Genomic DNA, 15,176 nt, shown 5'->3' on the forward strand with positions numbered 1-15,176 from the left:
ATATAGTGCACTACTATAGACCAGAGCCCTATTCCCTATATAGTACACTACTGTAGAACAGAGCCCTATTCCCTATATAGTGCACTACTATAGACCAGAGCCCTATTCCCTATATAGTACACTACTGTAGAACAGAGCCCTATTCCCTATATAGTGCACAACTATAGACCAGAGCCCTATATAGTGCACTACTTTAGACCAGAGCCCTATTCCCTATATAGTGCACTACTATAGACCAGAGCCCTATTCCCTATATAGTGGCACTACTTTAGACCAGAGCCCTATTCCCTATATAGTGGTACTACTATAGACCAGAGCCCTATTCCCTATATAGTGCACTACTATAGACCAGAGCCCTATTCCCTATATAGTGGTACTACTATAGACCAGAGCCCTATTCCCTATATAGTGCACTACTATAGACCAGAGCCCTATTCCCTATATAGTGCACTACTACAGACCAAAATACATTTAACCCATGATAATAACTGAATTATCAATAAACGTTTAACCTTTCGGGTCAAAAACTTGTAACATCTGAGTGTTAAACAGGCAATAAGTCTGACATGAATTTATGAGACTGTAATGAAAGGAACATGAGAGCATAACACTTCCTCTGTTTGGGACAACCAATAGCATCCTAGCCAGCACAGAGTCCTTTCCCATAGAAATAATACATTAAACGGTGTACCTGTGATGCAGTGTGGGAAATATGGTTCGTCGGATACTAAAATCGGAAACTTGGAGAGGCCAAGTTCCCGATTCGGAAATAACCACTAGGTAGTCCTTCCTAGTGGGAAACCCGGGTTCAGAATGACGACCAGTTTATGACGTTTCATCACTGACATTTTGACCTTTCGGAACCAAAAGATAGTAACAAACAGGTAGCTCGGTTAACCCAAACGGTCCAGTGGAGGTAGGACTTCCTGAGTACCATACGAACGCACCAACAACCACCTGACAACTAAAGACTGGTTGTTCTACTGTGGTAGATCAGACTGACAGTGACGATCATTATCAGACTTTTATAACCCTAGCTTATCACGCTTCCTCCTGGCTTCAGAAAAACCTTCTTTGCTTGTAATAGAATTGTATTTATTTAACCTTTATTTTAATCTAGTCAAGTCAGTTAAGAACAAATTCTTATTTACAATGACAGCCTAGGAACAGTGGGTTAACTGCCTTGTTCAGGGTCAGAACAACAGATTTTTACCTTGTCAGCTCAGGGATTTGAACTTGCAACTTCTCGGTTACTAGTCCAACGCGCTAACCACTAGGCTACCCTGCCGCCCCAGAATGGTCGTTCACCAAGTACTGAAGACACCCCAAAACCTGGTTCAGCCCAGTACAGCTTGGCTCAGCTCAGTTTGGCATGGTTCAGCTTGGCTCGGTTCAGTAGTGTGGTAGAATAGTTACAATAGTGATTACCAGGGTGGTGTACTAACCGTATGTGAGGATGAGGAGGAGGAAGGGTTTGTTTCGGAGCAGCCTGAGGATGGAGGCGGTGTAGGAGTACTGTTCTGGAGGGATGCAGCGAGCTGTGGCCTGGGCCTGGGTGGGAGGAAGCTCCGGACGCTCCTGGAACACTGTGGAGAGAGGGAGGGGGGATGGAGAGGGGAGGGGGGGTGGAGAGAGGGAGGGGGGATGGAGAGAGGGAGGGGGGGATGGAGAGAGGGAGGGGGGGATGGAGAGAGGGAGGGGGGATGGAGAGAGGGAGGGGAGATGAGAGGGGAGGGGGGAGGGGAGATGGAGAGAGGGAGGGGGGATGGAGAGATGGTGAGAGGGAGGGGGGGATGGAGAGAGGGAGGGGGGATGGAGAGAGGGAGGGGGGGATGGTGAGAGGGAGGGGAGATGGAGAGAGGGAGGGGGGATGGAGAGAGGGAGGGGGGGATGGAGAGAGGGAGGGGGGATGGGAGGGGAGGGGGGAGGGGAGATGGAGAGAGGGAGGGGGGATGGAGAGATGGTGAGAGGGAGGGGGGGATGGAGAGAGGGAGGGGGGATGGAGAGAGGGAGGGGGGGATGGTGAGAGGGAGGGGAGATGGAGAGAGGGAGGGGGGATGGAGAGAGGGAGGGGAGATGGAGAGAGGGAGGGGGGATGGAGAGAGGGAGGGGGGATGGAGAGAGGGAGGGGGGATGGAGAGAGGGAGGGGGGATGGAGAGAGGGAGGGGAGATGGAGAGGAGGGAAGGGGAGATGGTGAGAGGGAGGGGAGATGGAGAGAGGGAGGGGGATAGAGAGAGGGAGGGGAGATGGAGAGAGGGAGGGGAGATGGAGAGATGGAGGGGAGATGGAGAGAGGGAGGGGGGATGGAGAGAGGGAGGGGGGATGGAGAGAGGGAGGGGGGGGATGGAGAGATGGTGAGAGAGAGGGGAGATGGAGAGAGGGAGGGGGGATGGAGAGATAGTGAGAGGGAGGGGAGATGGAGAGAGGGAGGGGGGGATGGAGAGAGGGAGGGGGATGGAGAGAGGGAGGGGGGATGGAGAGAGGGAGGGGGGATGGAGAGAGGGAGGGGGGGATGGAGAGAGGGAGGGGAGATGGAGAGAGGGAGGGGAGATGGAGAGAGGGAGGGGGATGGAGAGAGGGAGGGGGGATGGAGAGAGGGAGGGGGGATGGATAACATTAAATTGATCAGAAACACAGTGTAGACATTGTTAATGTTGTAAGTGACTATTGTAGCTGGAAGCGGCTGATTTTTTATGGAATATCTATGTAGGCGTACAGAGGCCCATTATCAGCAACCATCACTCCTGTGTTCCAATGGCACGTTGTGTTAGCTAATCCAAGTTTATCATTTTAAAATGCTAATTGATCATTAGAAAACCCTTTTGAAATTGTTAGCACAGCTGAAACTGTTGTGCTCATTAAAGAAGCAATAAAACTGTCCTTCTTTAGACTAGTTGAGTATCTGGAGCATCAGCATTTGTGGGTTTGATTACAGGCTCAAAATGGTCAGAAACAAAGAACTTTCTTCTGAAACTCGTCAGTCTATTCTTGTTCTGAGAAATGAAGGCTATTCCATGCGAGAAATTGCCAAGAAACTGAAGATCTCGTACAACGCCATGTACTACTCCCTTCACAGAACAGCGCAAACTGGCTCTAACCAGAATAGAAAAAGGAGTGGGAGGCCCCGGTGCACAACTGAGCAAGAGGACAAGTACATTTCAGTGTCTAGTTTAAGAAACAGACGCCTCACAAGTCCTCAACTGGCAGCTTCATTAAATAGTACCCGCAAAACACCAGTCTCAACGTCAACAGTGAAGAGGCGACTCTGGGATGCTGGCCTTCTAGGCAGAGTTGCAAAGAAAAAGCCATATCTCAGACTGGCCAATAAAAAGAAAAGATTAAGATGGGCAAAAGAACACAAGACACTGGACAGAGGAAATAAATTGAATTTCTGATCAATTTGATGTTATTTTAAATGGGAAAATTTGATTTTTCTTTCAAAAACAAGGACATTTCTAAGTGATTCCAAACGTTTGAAAGGTAGTGTATATGAAGCTGAGATTAAGGAATAATCTGGAACGGTAGTGTATATGAAACTGAGATTAAGGAATAATCTGGAACGGTAGTGTATATGAAACTGAGGTTAAGGAATAATCTGGAACGGTAGTGTATATGAAGCTGAGATTAAGAAATAATCTGGAACGGTAGTGTATATGAAACTGAGGTTAAGGAATAATCTGGAACGGTAGTGTATATGAAGCTGAGATTAAGGAATAATCTGGAACGGTAGTGTATATGAAACTGAGATTAAGGAATAATCTGGAACGGTAGTGTAGGCCTAAAGAATAAACAGATTATTCTTTCATCTCAGTGTGTCCTGGTGTCCTTGGAAACGCACTGCGGCAGGGAATTGTCCCATCTAATTTCTAAATGATTACTGTACTCTTCCAGATAAACACACACACACACACACACACACACACACACACACACACACACACACCTAAGAACTGGCCTTCATCCATTTATAGAGAGAATATAGGCCTACAGATTATTGTTTGAACATGCAAATATTGGAAGGTGTTTAACAGGTTACACCTCAGTCTTGTAATTGGGGCTTTGCCAACTCAAACAGGATATGCATCAGTCAGAATTCAACAGGTGACATTCCTTTGGGTCTGAGAAATGTTTTTTGTTACTGTTACTCTGTCTTTTAATCCTTGAAAGCATGTTTTTGTCATCTAGCTGAAAGCCTAAAAGCCTGTGGACTGGAGTGGTGAGCTGTACTTGCTTGATCTATGACATGCTTCAAGCTGCCATTCTCCTGAGAGAGCAGGTTTTCAGCCAGGAGTCAAGGGGGGGGGGGATGCTGCAGATGTCTTTGTTTGTGTGCAGAATACTTCGTTACTATCTCTAAACTACAGTATTCCCTGGGGTGTCTTAACAAGCAGGCTTGCACTCTTTGCTAAGTACTGTCAACTACAATGTTCTCACTGAACTGGCACTCTCAGCTACAGTACACTCAGAGTCAAGACCCTAGCAACAGAGCCAAGACCCTAGCAACAGAGCCAAGACCCTAACCATATTTGAGATTCTTCAAAGTAGCAACCCTTTGCCTTGATGACAGCTTTGCACACTCTTGGCATTCTCTCAACCAGCTTCACCTGGAATGCTTTTCCAACTGTCTTGAAGGAGTTCCCACATGTGCTGAGCACTTGTTGGCTGCTTTTCTGCGTTCCAAACCATCTCAAGTCGATTGAGGTCTGGTGATTGTGTAGGCCAGGTCATCTGATGCAGCACTCCATCACTCTTCTTCTTGGTCAAATAGCCCTTACACAGCCTGGAGGTGTGTTGGGTCATTGTCCTGTTGAAAAACAAATGATAGTCCCACTAAGCCCAAACCAGATGGGACGGCGTATCGCTGCAGAATGCTGTGGTAGCCATGCTGGTTAAGTGTGCCTTAAATTCTTAATAAATCACAGACAATGTCACCAGCAAGGCACCCCCACACCATCACACCTCCTCCTCCATGCTTCACGGTGGGAACCACACATGCGGAGATCATCCGTTCACCTACTCTGCATCTCACAAAGACATGGCGGTTGGAACCCAGAATTTGACTCATCAGACCAAAAGGACAAATTTGTTTCTCTTTGCTTATTTGAGCTGTTCTTGCCATAATATGGACTTGGTCTTTTACCAAATAGGGCTATCTTCTGTATACCATTCCTACCTTGTCACAACAACTGATTGGCTCAAATGCATTAAGAAGGAAAGATATTCCACAAATTAACTTTACAAGGAACACCTGTTAATTGAAATGCATTCCAGGTGAATACCTCACGAAGCTAGTTGAGAGAATGCCAAGAATGTACAAAGCTGTCATCAAGGCAAAGGGTGGCTACTTTGAAGACTCTCAAAATGTAAAATATATTTTGATTTGTTTAACACTTTTTTGATTAGTACATGTTTCCATATGTGTTTTTTCATAGATTTGATGTCTTCACTATTATTCTACAATGTAGAAAATAGTAAAAATAAAGAAAAACCCTGGAATGAGTAGGTGTGTCCTAACTTTTGACTGGTACTGTATTTCAGCTACATGTTACACCAAATTCAAGCGTTGTGCAAAAAGTGCCTCAGAGTTGTGGCTACAAGGCAACACATTCTTTAAATAATTTGAAGAACCATCATCCCCTACTTTACGACGAAAAAAAATGTCCGTCACGATTTCACCTAAGTGTTTGAAAATCGCAATATCTGGCCAAAACAAATTGCAATTCGATATTTTGTCTGTATCGTGCAGCCCTACTTCAGAATCCTTTCCAAACCTCAAATTCACTACAAGTTGTATATTTCCTGCATTGCAGGAAGGTTCTCCTGCAACAGGGTGATCAAATTAAGATCCTACATCTGTAGGTAGAGCAAAACAAGAATGACACAAGGGCAGAAGAGCCTTAATTAGGCTGCACTAACCAGCTACCTGTAGGTTACATCCTCTATCATTTAACATCACTACAGTACTACTAGAGAATGGTGTTAACCTCACTACAGTACTACTAGAGAATGGTGTTAACATCACTACAGTACCACTAGAGAATGGTGTTAACATCACTACAGTACCACTAGAGAATGGTGTTAACCTCACTACAGTACTACTAGAGAATGGTGTTAACAGAATGGTGTCAACCTCACTACAGTACTACTAGAGAATGGTGTTAACAGAATGGTGTTAACCTCACTACAGTACCACTAGAGAATGGTGTTACCCTCACTACAGTACCACTAGAGAATGGTGTTAACAGAATGGTGTTAACCTCATTACAGTACCACTAGAGAATGGTGTTAATCTCACTACAGTACTACTAGAGAATGGTGTTAATCTCACTACAGTACTACTAGAGAATGGTGTTAACCTCACTACAGTACTACTAGAGAATGGTGTTAACCTCACTACAGTACTACTTGAGAATGGTGTTAACCTCACTACAGTACTACTAGAGAATGGTGTTAACCTCACTACAGTACCACTAGAGAATGGTGTTAATCTCACTACAGTACCACTAGAGAATGGTGTTAACCTCACTACAGTACTACTAGAGAATGGTGTCAGCCTCACTACAGTAACACTAGAGAATGGTGTTAACAGAATGGTGTCAACCTCACTACAGTACCACTAGAGAATGGTGTAAACCTCACTACAGTAACACTAGAGAATGGTGTTAACAGAATGGTGTCAACCTCACTACAGTACCACTAGAGAATGGTGTTAACAGAATGGTGTCAACCTCACTACAGTACCACTAGAGAATGGTGTTAACAGAATGGTGTTAACCTCACTACAGTACCACTAGAGAATGGTGTTAACCTCACTACAGTACTACTAGAGAATGGTGTTAACCTCACTACAGTACTACTAGAGAATGGTGTTAATCTCACTATAGTACCACTAGAGAATGGTGTTAATCTCACTACAGTACTACTAGAGAATGGTGTTAATCTCACTACAGTACTACTAGAGAATGGTGTTAACCTCACTACAGTACTACTAGAGAATGGTGTTAACAGAATGGTGTCAACCTCACTACAGTACTACTAGAGAATGGTGTCAACAGAATGGTGTTAACCTCACTACAGTACTACTAGAGAATGGTGTTAATCTCATTACAGTACCACTAGAGAATGGTGTTAACAGAATGGTGTTAACCTCACTACAGTACCACTAGAGAATGGTGTTAATCTCACTACAGTACCACTAGAAAATGGTGTTAACAGAATGGTGTTAACCTCACTACAGTACTACTAGAGAATGGTGTTAACAGAATGGTGTTAACCTCACTACAGTACTACTAGAGAATGGTGTTAACCTCACTACAGTACTACTAGAGAATGGTGTTAACCTCATTACAGTACCACTAGAGAATGGTGTTAACCTCACTACAGTACAACTAGAGAATGGTGTTAACCTCACTACAGTACTACTAGAGAATGGTGTTAACCTCACTACAGTACTACTAGAGAATGGTGTTAACAGAATGGTGTTAACCTCACTACAGTACCACTAGAGAATGGTGTTAACAGAATGGTGTTAACCTCACTACAGTACTACTAGAGAATGGTGTTAACCTCACTACAGTACAACTAGAGAATGGTGTTAACCTCACTACAGTACTACTAGAGAATGGTGTTAACAGAATGGTGTTAACCTCACTACAGTACTACTAGAGAATGGTGTTAACCTCATTACAGTACCACTAGAGAATGGTGTTAACAGAATGGTGTTAACCTCACTACAGTACTACTAGAGAATGGTGTTAACAGAATGGTGTTAACCTCACTACAGTACTACTAGAGAATGGTGTTAACAGAATGGTGTTAACCTCACTACAGTAACACTAGAGAATGGTGTTAACCTCACTACAGTACTACTAGAGAATGGTGTTAATCTCACTACAGTACCACTAGAGAATGGTGTTAACAGAATGGTGTTAACCTCACTACAGTACTACTAGAGAATGGTGTTAACCTCACTACAGTACTACTAGAGAATGGTGTTAACCTCATTACAGTACCACTAGAGAATGGTGTTAATCTCACTACAGTACTACTAGAGAATGGTGTCAACCTCACTACAGTACTACTAGAGAATGGTGTCAACCTCACTACAGTACTACTAGAGAATGGTGTTAACAGAATGGTGTTAACCTCACTACAGTACCACTAGAGAATGGTGTTAACCTCACTACAGTACCACTAGAGAATGGTGTTAACCTCACTACAGTACAACTAGAGAATGGTGTTAACCTCACTACAGTACTACTAGAGAATGGTGTTAACCTCACTACAGTACTACTAGAGAATGGTGTTAACAGAATGGTGTTAACCTCACTACAGTACTACTAGAGAATGGTGTTAACCTCACTACAGTACAACTAGAGAATGGTGTTAACCTCACTACAGTACTACTAGAGAATGGTGTTAACAGAATGGTGTTAACCTCACTACAGTACCACTAGAGAATGCTGTTAACCTCACTACAGTACTACTAGAGAATGGTGTTAACAGAATGGTGTTAACCTCACTACAGTACTACTAGAGAATGGTGTTAACCTCACTACAGTACTACTAGAGAATGGTGTTAACAGAATGGTGTTAACCTCACTACAGTACTACTAGAGAATGGTGTTAACCTCACTACAGTACAACTAGAGAATGGTGTTAACCTCACTACAGTACTACTAGAGAATGGTGTTAACAGAATGGTGTTAACCTCACTACAGTACTACTAGAGAATGGTGTTAACCTCACTACAGTACCACTAGAGAATGGTGTTAACAGAATGGTGTTAACCTCACTACAGTACTACTAGAGAATGGTGTTAACAGAATGGTGTTAACCTCACTACAGTACTACTAGAGAATGGTGTTAACCTCACTACAGTACTACTAGAGAATGGTGTTAACAGAATGGTGTCAACCTCACTACAGTAACACTAGAGAATGGTGTTAACCTCACTACAGTACTACTAGAGAATGGTGTTAACAGAATGGTGTTAACCTCACTACAGTACTACTAGAGAATGGTGTTAACCTCACTACAGTACTACTAGAGAATGGTGTTAACAGAATGGTGTTAACCTCACTACAGTACTACTAGAGAATGGTGTTAACAGAATGGTGTTAACCTCACTACAGTACTACTAGAGAATGGTGTTAACAGAATGGTGTTAACCTCACTACAGTACTACTAGAGAATGGTGTTAACAGAATGGTGTTAACCTCACTACAGTACCACTAGAGAATGGTGTTAACCTCACTACAGTAACACTAGAGAATGGTGTTAACAGAATGGTGTTAACCTCACTACAGTACTACTAGAGAATGGTGTTAACAGAATGGTGTTAACCTCACTACAGTACTACTAGAGAATGGTGTTAACAGAATGGTGTTAACATCACTACAGTACCACTAGAGAATGTTGTTAATCTCACTACAGTACCACTAGAGAATGGTGTTAACCTCATTACAGTACTACTAGAGAATGGTGTTAACCTCACTACAGTACCACTAGAGAATGGTGTTAACCTCACTACAGTACCACTAGAGAATGGTGTTAACCTCACTACAGTACTACTAGAGAATGGTGTAAACATCACTACAGTACCACTAGAGAATGGTGTTAACCTCACTACAGTACCACTAGAGAATGGTGTTAACCTCACTACAGTACCACTAGAGAATGGTGTTACAAATGTCCTTTTGCTTTTCACAATGAGCATAATAACCACTCCCCCCCAAGCAACAAGACAATGGTGTTTTCATCCGTTGTGTTCCGCTCTACAACTCGTGACCCGGCCCTCTGAGTGGGTGACTTGTATGTCACACCCTGATGACACGGTTCCCTACAGTCTGCGGTCACTCCTACACGTGTCAGCAATAAATCAGTTAAACCAGTTTGTTTCAGTGCTGAAAACAGTTGCTTCTTGGCCACGGCAAAAAATATCTGCTTTTGCATGTCTGTGCTTGTTATGAGAAATAAAACAAGAGTTTATGGGATAAACAGAAAGCAATAAGAAGAGGGGAGACACAGAAATACAGACAGACGAGAGTGGGGAGAGAGAGAGAGAGAGAGAGACAGACAGAGACGAAGAGAGAGCGGAGGGTCTTTGTGCTGACACATTTCCTGTCTGTAGTAACGGGTCACTTCCTACAGAACGCAGCCCTTCTCCCCTAACTTTTCTAAGTCAGAAAGCACACTTAACAAATCGGTGTGTTGTCCAAAACTGTATTGAGGCGTTTACTGTTTATAGAACGCTAAAGAAGTACCTAAACAAGTACCTCTTTCCAGCATACTCTCACAATGACAGACATTCTACAATCTCCTCTGGAGGGAAAGTTCTGGAATTATAAAGTCAAGTCTACTAATTCTCTCTTTGTTAATGTTACGTATGTTCATGGTAAAAGCCTGAGTGTCCTAAATTACATCACAAGTGGACAGGCGTACCTATGCTCCAACACACACACACACACACACACACTACGGACCCAACACACACACACTTTACATACCTGACATACAGGCCAGATGCTTCAGAAGGGGGAAGTATGAGCAAGAAAGAGGAAGAACAACAAAAGCCTGAATAATTTGATATGTCATTCAGAAGACACATTCATTCAAAAAGACCAATATACATGCAAACATTTAATAATATAATTGAATAATCCAAAATTCACTTCAGGTCACACGGTCAGAAATCACTCAAAGGCTAAACATGACTTCCTCATCAGCTAAAATGATACACTCAACCTCCAGCACGGTGCACACACTGGTCAGTGCTATGAACAGGTAATAAAACATAGAGATAGAAATCAGAACACCAGGCTACATAGAAATGCAGGTTGTACAGTGCTTTCAGAAAGTCTTCACACTCCTAGACTTTTCCCACATTTTGTTGTGTTACAGCCTGAATGTAAAAATAGATTAAAATTTGAGATTTTGTGTCACTGGCCTAAACACAATACCCCAGAATGTCAAAAGTGGAATTATGTTTTTTGAAAATCGTACAAATTAATTTAAAAAAAAATGTAATGTCTTGAGTCAATAAGTATTTAACCCTTTTGTTATGGTAAGCTTAAACAAGTTCAGGAGTAAACATGTGCTTAAATCACATAAGGTTGGACTCACTCTGTACGCAATAATAATAATGTTTATCATGATTTTTGTAATGACTACCTCATCTCTGTACCCCACACAAACAATTATATGTAACATCCCTCAGTCAAGCAGTTAATTAAAAAAAACAAAAAAAAACAGATTCAACCACAAAGACAAGGGACGTTAGCCTCGCAAAGAAGGGCACCTATTGGTAGATGGGTAAAATGTTTTTTTTTTAAAAGAAGACATTGAATATCCCATTGAGCATAGTGAAGTTATGAATTACACATTGGATGGTGTATCAATACACCCAGTCACCATAAAGATACAGGCGTCCTTCCTACCTCAGTTGCCGGAGAGGAAGGAAACTGCCCAGGGATTTCACCATTGGATGGTGTCACCATAAAGATACAGGCGTCCTTCCTAGGGCTGTGGCGGTCATTACATTTTGTCAGCCAGTGATTGACATGCAAATAACTGGACAGTCTCATGGTAATTGACCTTTAATTGACATAAAAACGTTTAGCATCTCCTGGCTTCCACGTTTTGTCCACAAGCCACTGTTGCGAACCTTTGGATCACCTACATTTAAACATGCAGAAATCGCTCCATAATTTCCTGTTTGCTAAAATTGTAATAGTTCGCCTAAATTCAGTTTATATGTGACAAAACAAGTATATAAATACATTTTTAAATCCTTCAAAATAGGCTACTAAAGCATGATTTAAAGAGAAGACAATGAAAAGACTAATATCCAAATCTGTCTTTTAGTTATAAAAATGTTCAAGTTAATTGAGCGAACAACATCGGCCATATCCCTGGTGAGCCCCCTGCGTATATTTACTCTTTAGCCTGTTGGGTCAGAGCCACTTAAAAAAGTTGGACAATAGTTTCCTCCTGGACGTTATATTCTATTAGTGTCTCCCCTTCTCGTAGGCCTATTAAAATCGACCATGTAGTTTTTACTGATCTGTTAGTCAGTGTCAGCAGTGTAGGGCCCCCCTGTCATCTGTCGTATTAAAAAAAAGTTTACGCAAATGTCTCCAGTCATAGTAAAAGTGTAGTAGAATTGCATGAAATGTGTTTATAAAAAAAGCCAGATTTTTACCGTGGAAAGAAAGGCTAAATCGGATACGTTTCTTCTATAGACTAGGCTGCTTGAGGGGCGGCAGGTAGCCTAGTGGTTAGAGCGTTGGGCCAGTAACCAAAAGGTTGCTAGATCGAATCCCCCGAGCTGACGAGGTGAAAATCTGTAGTTCTGAACAAGGCAGTTAACCCACTGTTCCCCGGTAGACCGTCATTGTAAATAAGAATTTGTTCTTAACTGACTTGCCTCGTTAAATAAAGATTAAAAAAATAATACTCAATGCTGAGCGCTCTTTTTTGTGAAACAGTGATTGAGTTAAATTATGATTATCCAATATCTTACATATGTGATGATGCATGGAATGCTTTATTATACAGGTGCTTTTCTATGGTGAAAATGTGCTTCCCCAAACTTGAAACTAACGCGCAGCCAGGCTACACCGGTTGTAAAGCGGATTCATGTGCTTAATATAACGTGAGCAATAAACACAGAAGAAAGCTGAGATAATCTTTTCAATAGAGGCCAGTAAAAACTCACACACAACTGCACAGTGACTGGGAACACAAGTTTCACTAGGCTCTGTAGGCTCTGGGTTCTCCAACCCTGTTCCAGAGGTCTTGGCTCTGGGTTCTCCAACCCTGTTCCAGAGGTCTTGGCTCTGGGTTCTCCAACCCTGTTCCAGAGGTCTTGGCTCTGGGTTCTCCAACCCTGTTCCAGAGGTCTTGGCTCTGGGTTCTCCAACCCTGTTCCAGGGGTCCTAAGCCTATAGGCTACATTTTAAGTATTTTGGCCACTTTAGTTGTGATACCAACCTGATCAAAACATATAGGTCTATAGACTAGACTACATGATGCATGCTACTATGATTTGAAAAAGCTGACTGCCTCAGACTGCACACACATCATTCACAAGTGATAATATTGTCACTCACCAGACTTGACTATTCTCAATTTAATCAGGTAATAAATAAATAATGTGTGAAATTAGTGAAATTAGTTTTGATTTAGATTGGACCATTATGCATCTGTCAGAACAGGGGGAAATACATGTCAACCATATGCACTTGAATAGGGAATAGAGGACGCTTTTCCCGCAATTCATGTTCATGCCAGCCAGGTAGGCTATACTCCTGTTGTAACGATAAGCAACGTGTTAAATATTAGGAAAGTTCAGAAATAAATATAGTAGGCCTAGCCAAAAGAAAGCTGATGGGATCCTCCTCTTTTTAATAGAGGCCATCACTCTGTTTTCTCACGCAACGACATACCCTATAGAAATGTGGTGTAACATGAGCTCATGGGCTCTCATGAAGTGTTCGATTCGATTTTCCATTACATTAGCGTTGATGTCAGAGTGATTATGGTCACCGTAACAGCCCTAGTCCTTGCTAACTCAGTTGGTGGAGAGGAAGGAAACCGCTCAGGGATTTCACCATGAGGCCAATGGTGACTTTAAAACAGTTCCAGCGATTCATGGCTGTGATAGGAGAAAACTGAGGATGGATCAACAACATTGTAGTTACTCCACAATACTAACCTAAATGACAGAATGAAAAGAAGGAAGTCTCCACATAATAAAAATATTCCAAAACATGCATCCTGTTTGCAATAAGGCACTAAAGTAAAACTGTAAAAAAAAATGTGGCAAAGAAATGCACTTTATGTCCTGAATACAAAGCATTATGTTTGGGGCAAATCCAACACATCACTGAGTACCCGTCGTCAGATTTGGAAGAATATTGATGGCTGCATCATGTTATGGGTATACTTGTCATTGGCAAGGACTAGGGAGTTTTTTAAGATAAAAAGAAACGGAATAGAGCTAAGCACATGCAAATCCTAGAGGAAAACCTGGTTCAGTCTGCTTTCCAACGGACACTGGGAGATGAATTCACCTTTCAGCAGGACAATAACCTAAAACACAAGGCCAAATCTACACTGGAGTTGATTACCAAGACGACATTGAATGTTCCTGAGGGGCCTAGTTACTATGTTGACTTACATCAGCTTGAAAATCTATGATAAAACTTGAAAATGGCTGTCAGCAATGATCAATAACCAACCTGACAGAGATTGAAGAATTTAAAAAATAATATTCTGCAAATATTGTACAATCCAGGTGTGAAAAGATCTTTGAGACGTACCCAGAAAGACTCATAGCTGTAATCACTATCGCAGGTGATTCTAACATGTATTGACTCAGATTGTAATTTTATTTTTTTTAATAAATAAAAAGTTAGAATTTCAATCCATTTTAATCCCACTTTAACACAACAAAATGTTTAAAAAGTCAAGGGGTTATATATGCATTAGTAAGAGTTTGATGATGTGATGTTTATATTTATAGTATAATAATAAACATGTTACCTATGACGACCAGTATGAAGAGCAGTGTAGCAACTCCTGCTGTGATGTAGAACATTATACTGATGTGATAGGACAGCTGATCTATGTCCTCAACGTTAGGGACCAGGATGGGAGGGACCAAGAACCCAATGGCTATACCCAACTGGAAGAGAAGAAACAGACAGCATAGCTTTAAAAAAAACTGCAGAGACAACGACCACCCTTATTGGAGATGCATGTTGGGAGACAGAGAGGCTGGAGATAGCCAATAGGAGTGGCTGTTGTAGACAGAGGGCATTCATTCATTGTAGTACAAATTGAACCGGTCTCAAACTGGCTGACAGACAGTGCATGTTGGGCCATCCCTTCAGAGGTCCCAGTGATCAAATCAAAATGTTTTTCTAAAGACATTTTTACATCAGCAGATGTGACAAAGTGCTTATACAGAAACCCGGCCTGAAACCCAAACCGCAAGCAATGCAGATGTAGAAGCATGGTGGCTAGGAAAAAACTCCCTAGAAGAAGCATGGTGGCTAGGAAAAACTCCCTAGTGATATAAGTGGAAACATTAAACAGCCAGTTGATGGAGAAAGCCATGATGCAGCTTGTGTAATAAGACCATAACAGGCCATGGGCCATACAGGACCT

The 15,176-nt window shown here is 42.2% G+C and overlaps 1 protein-coding gene across 3 annotated transcripts in view; it reads right to left on the reverse strand.

Moving 5' to 3' along the window:
- LOC115175156 (feline leukemia virus subgroup C receptor-related protein 2) overlaps positions 1 to 15,176 on the reverse strand; it is a 48,959-nt gene that overhangs the window by 27,582 nt on the left and 6,201 nt on the right. For 2 of the 3 annotated variants that reach the window (XM_029734385.1, XM_029734383.1), the window contains exons 2-3: positions 14,550 to 14,691; positions 1,446 to 1,586 (exon numbers count right to left, since the gene is read on the reverse strand). In XM_029734385.1, the coding sequence (XP_029590245.1) occupies positions 1,446 to 1,586; positions 14,550 to 14,691 (283 nt within the window). Of the gene's footprint in view, positions 1 to 1,445; positions 1,587 to 10,510; positions 10,530 to 14,549; positions 14,692 to 15,176 lie in introns of all 3 variants that reach the window. The other variant, XM_029734386.1, reaches the window with a different exon arrangement.

Source organism: Salmo trutta, chromosome 35 (genome assembly GCF_901001165.1).
Source record: "Salmo trutta chromosome 35, fSalTru1.1, whole genome shotgun sequence".
Taxonomy (NCBI): Eukaryota; Metazoa; Chordata; class Actinopteri; order Salmoniformes; family Salmonidae; genus Salmo; species Salmo trutta.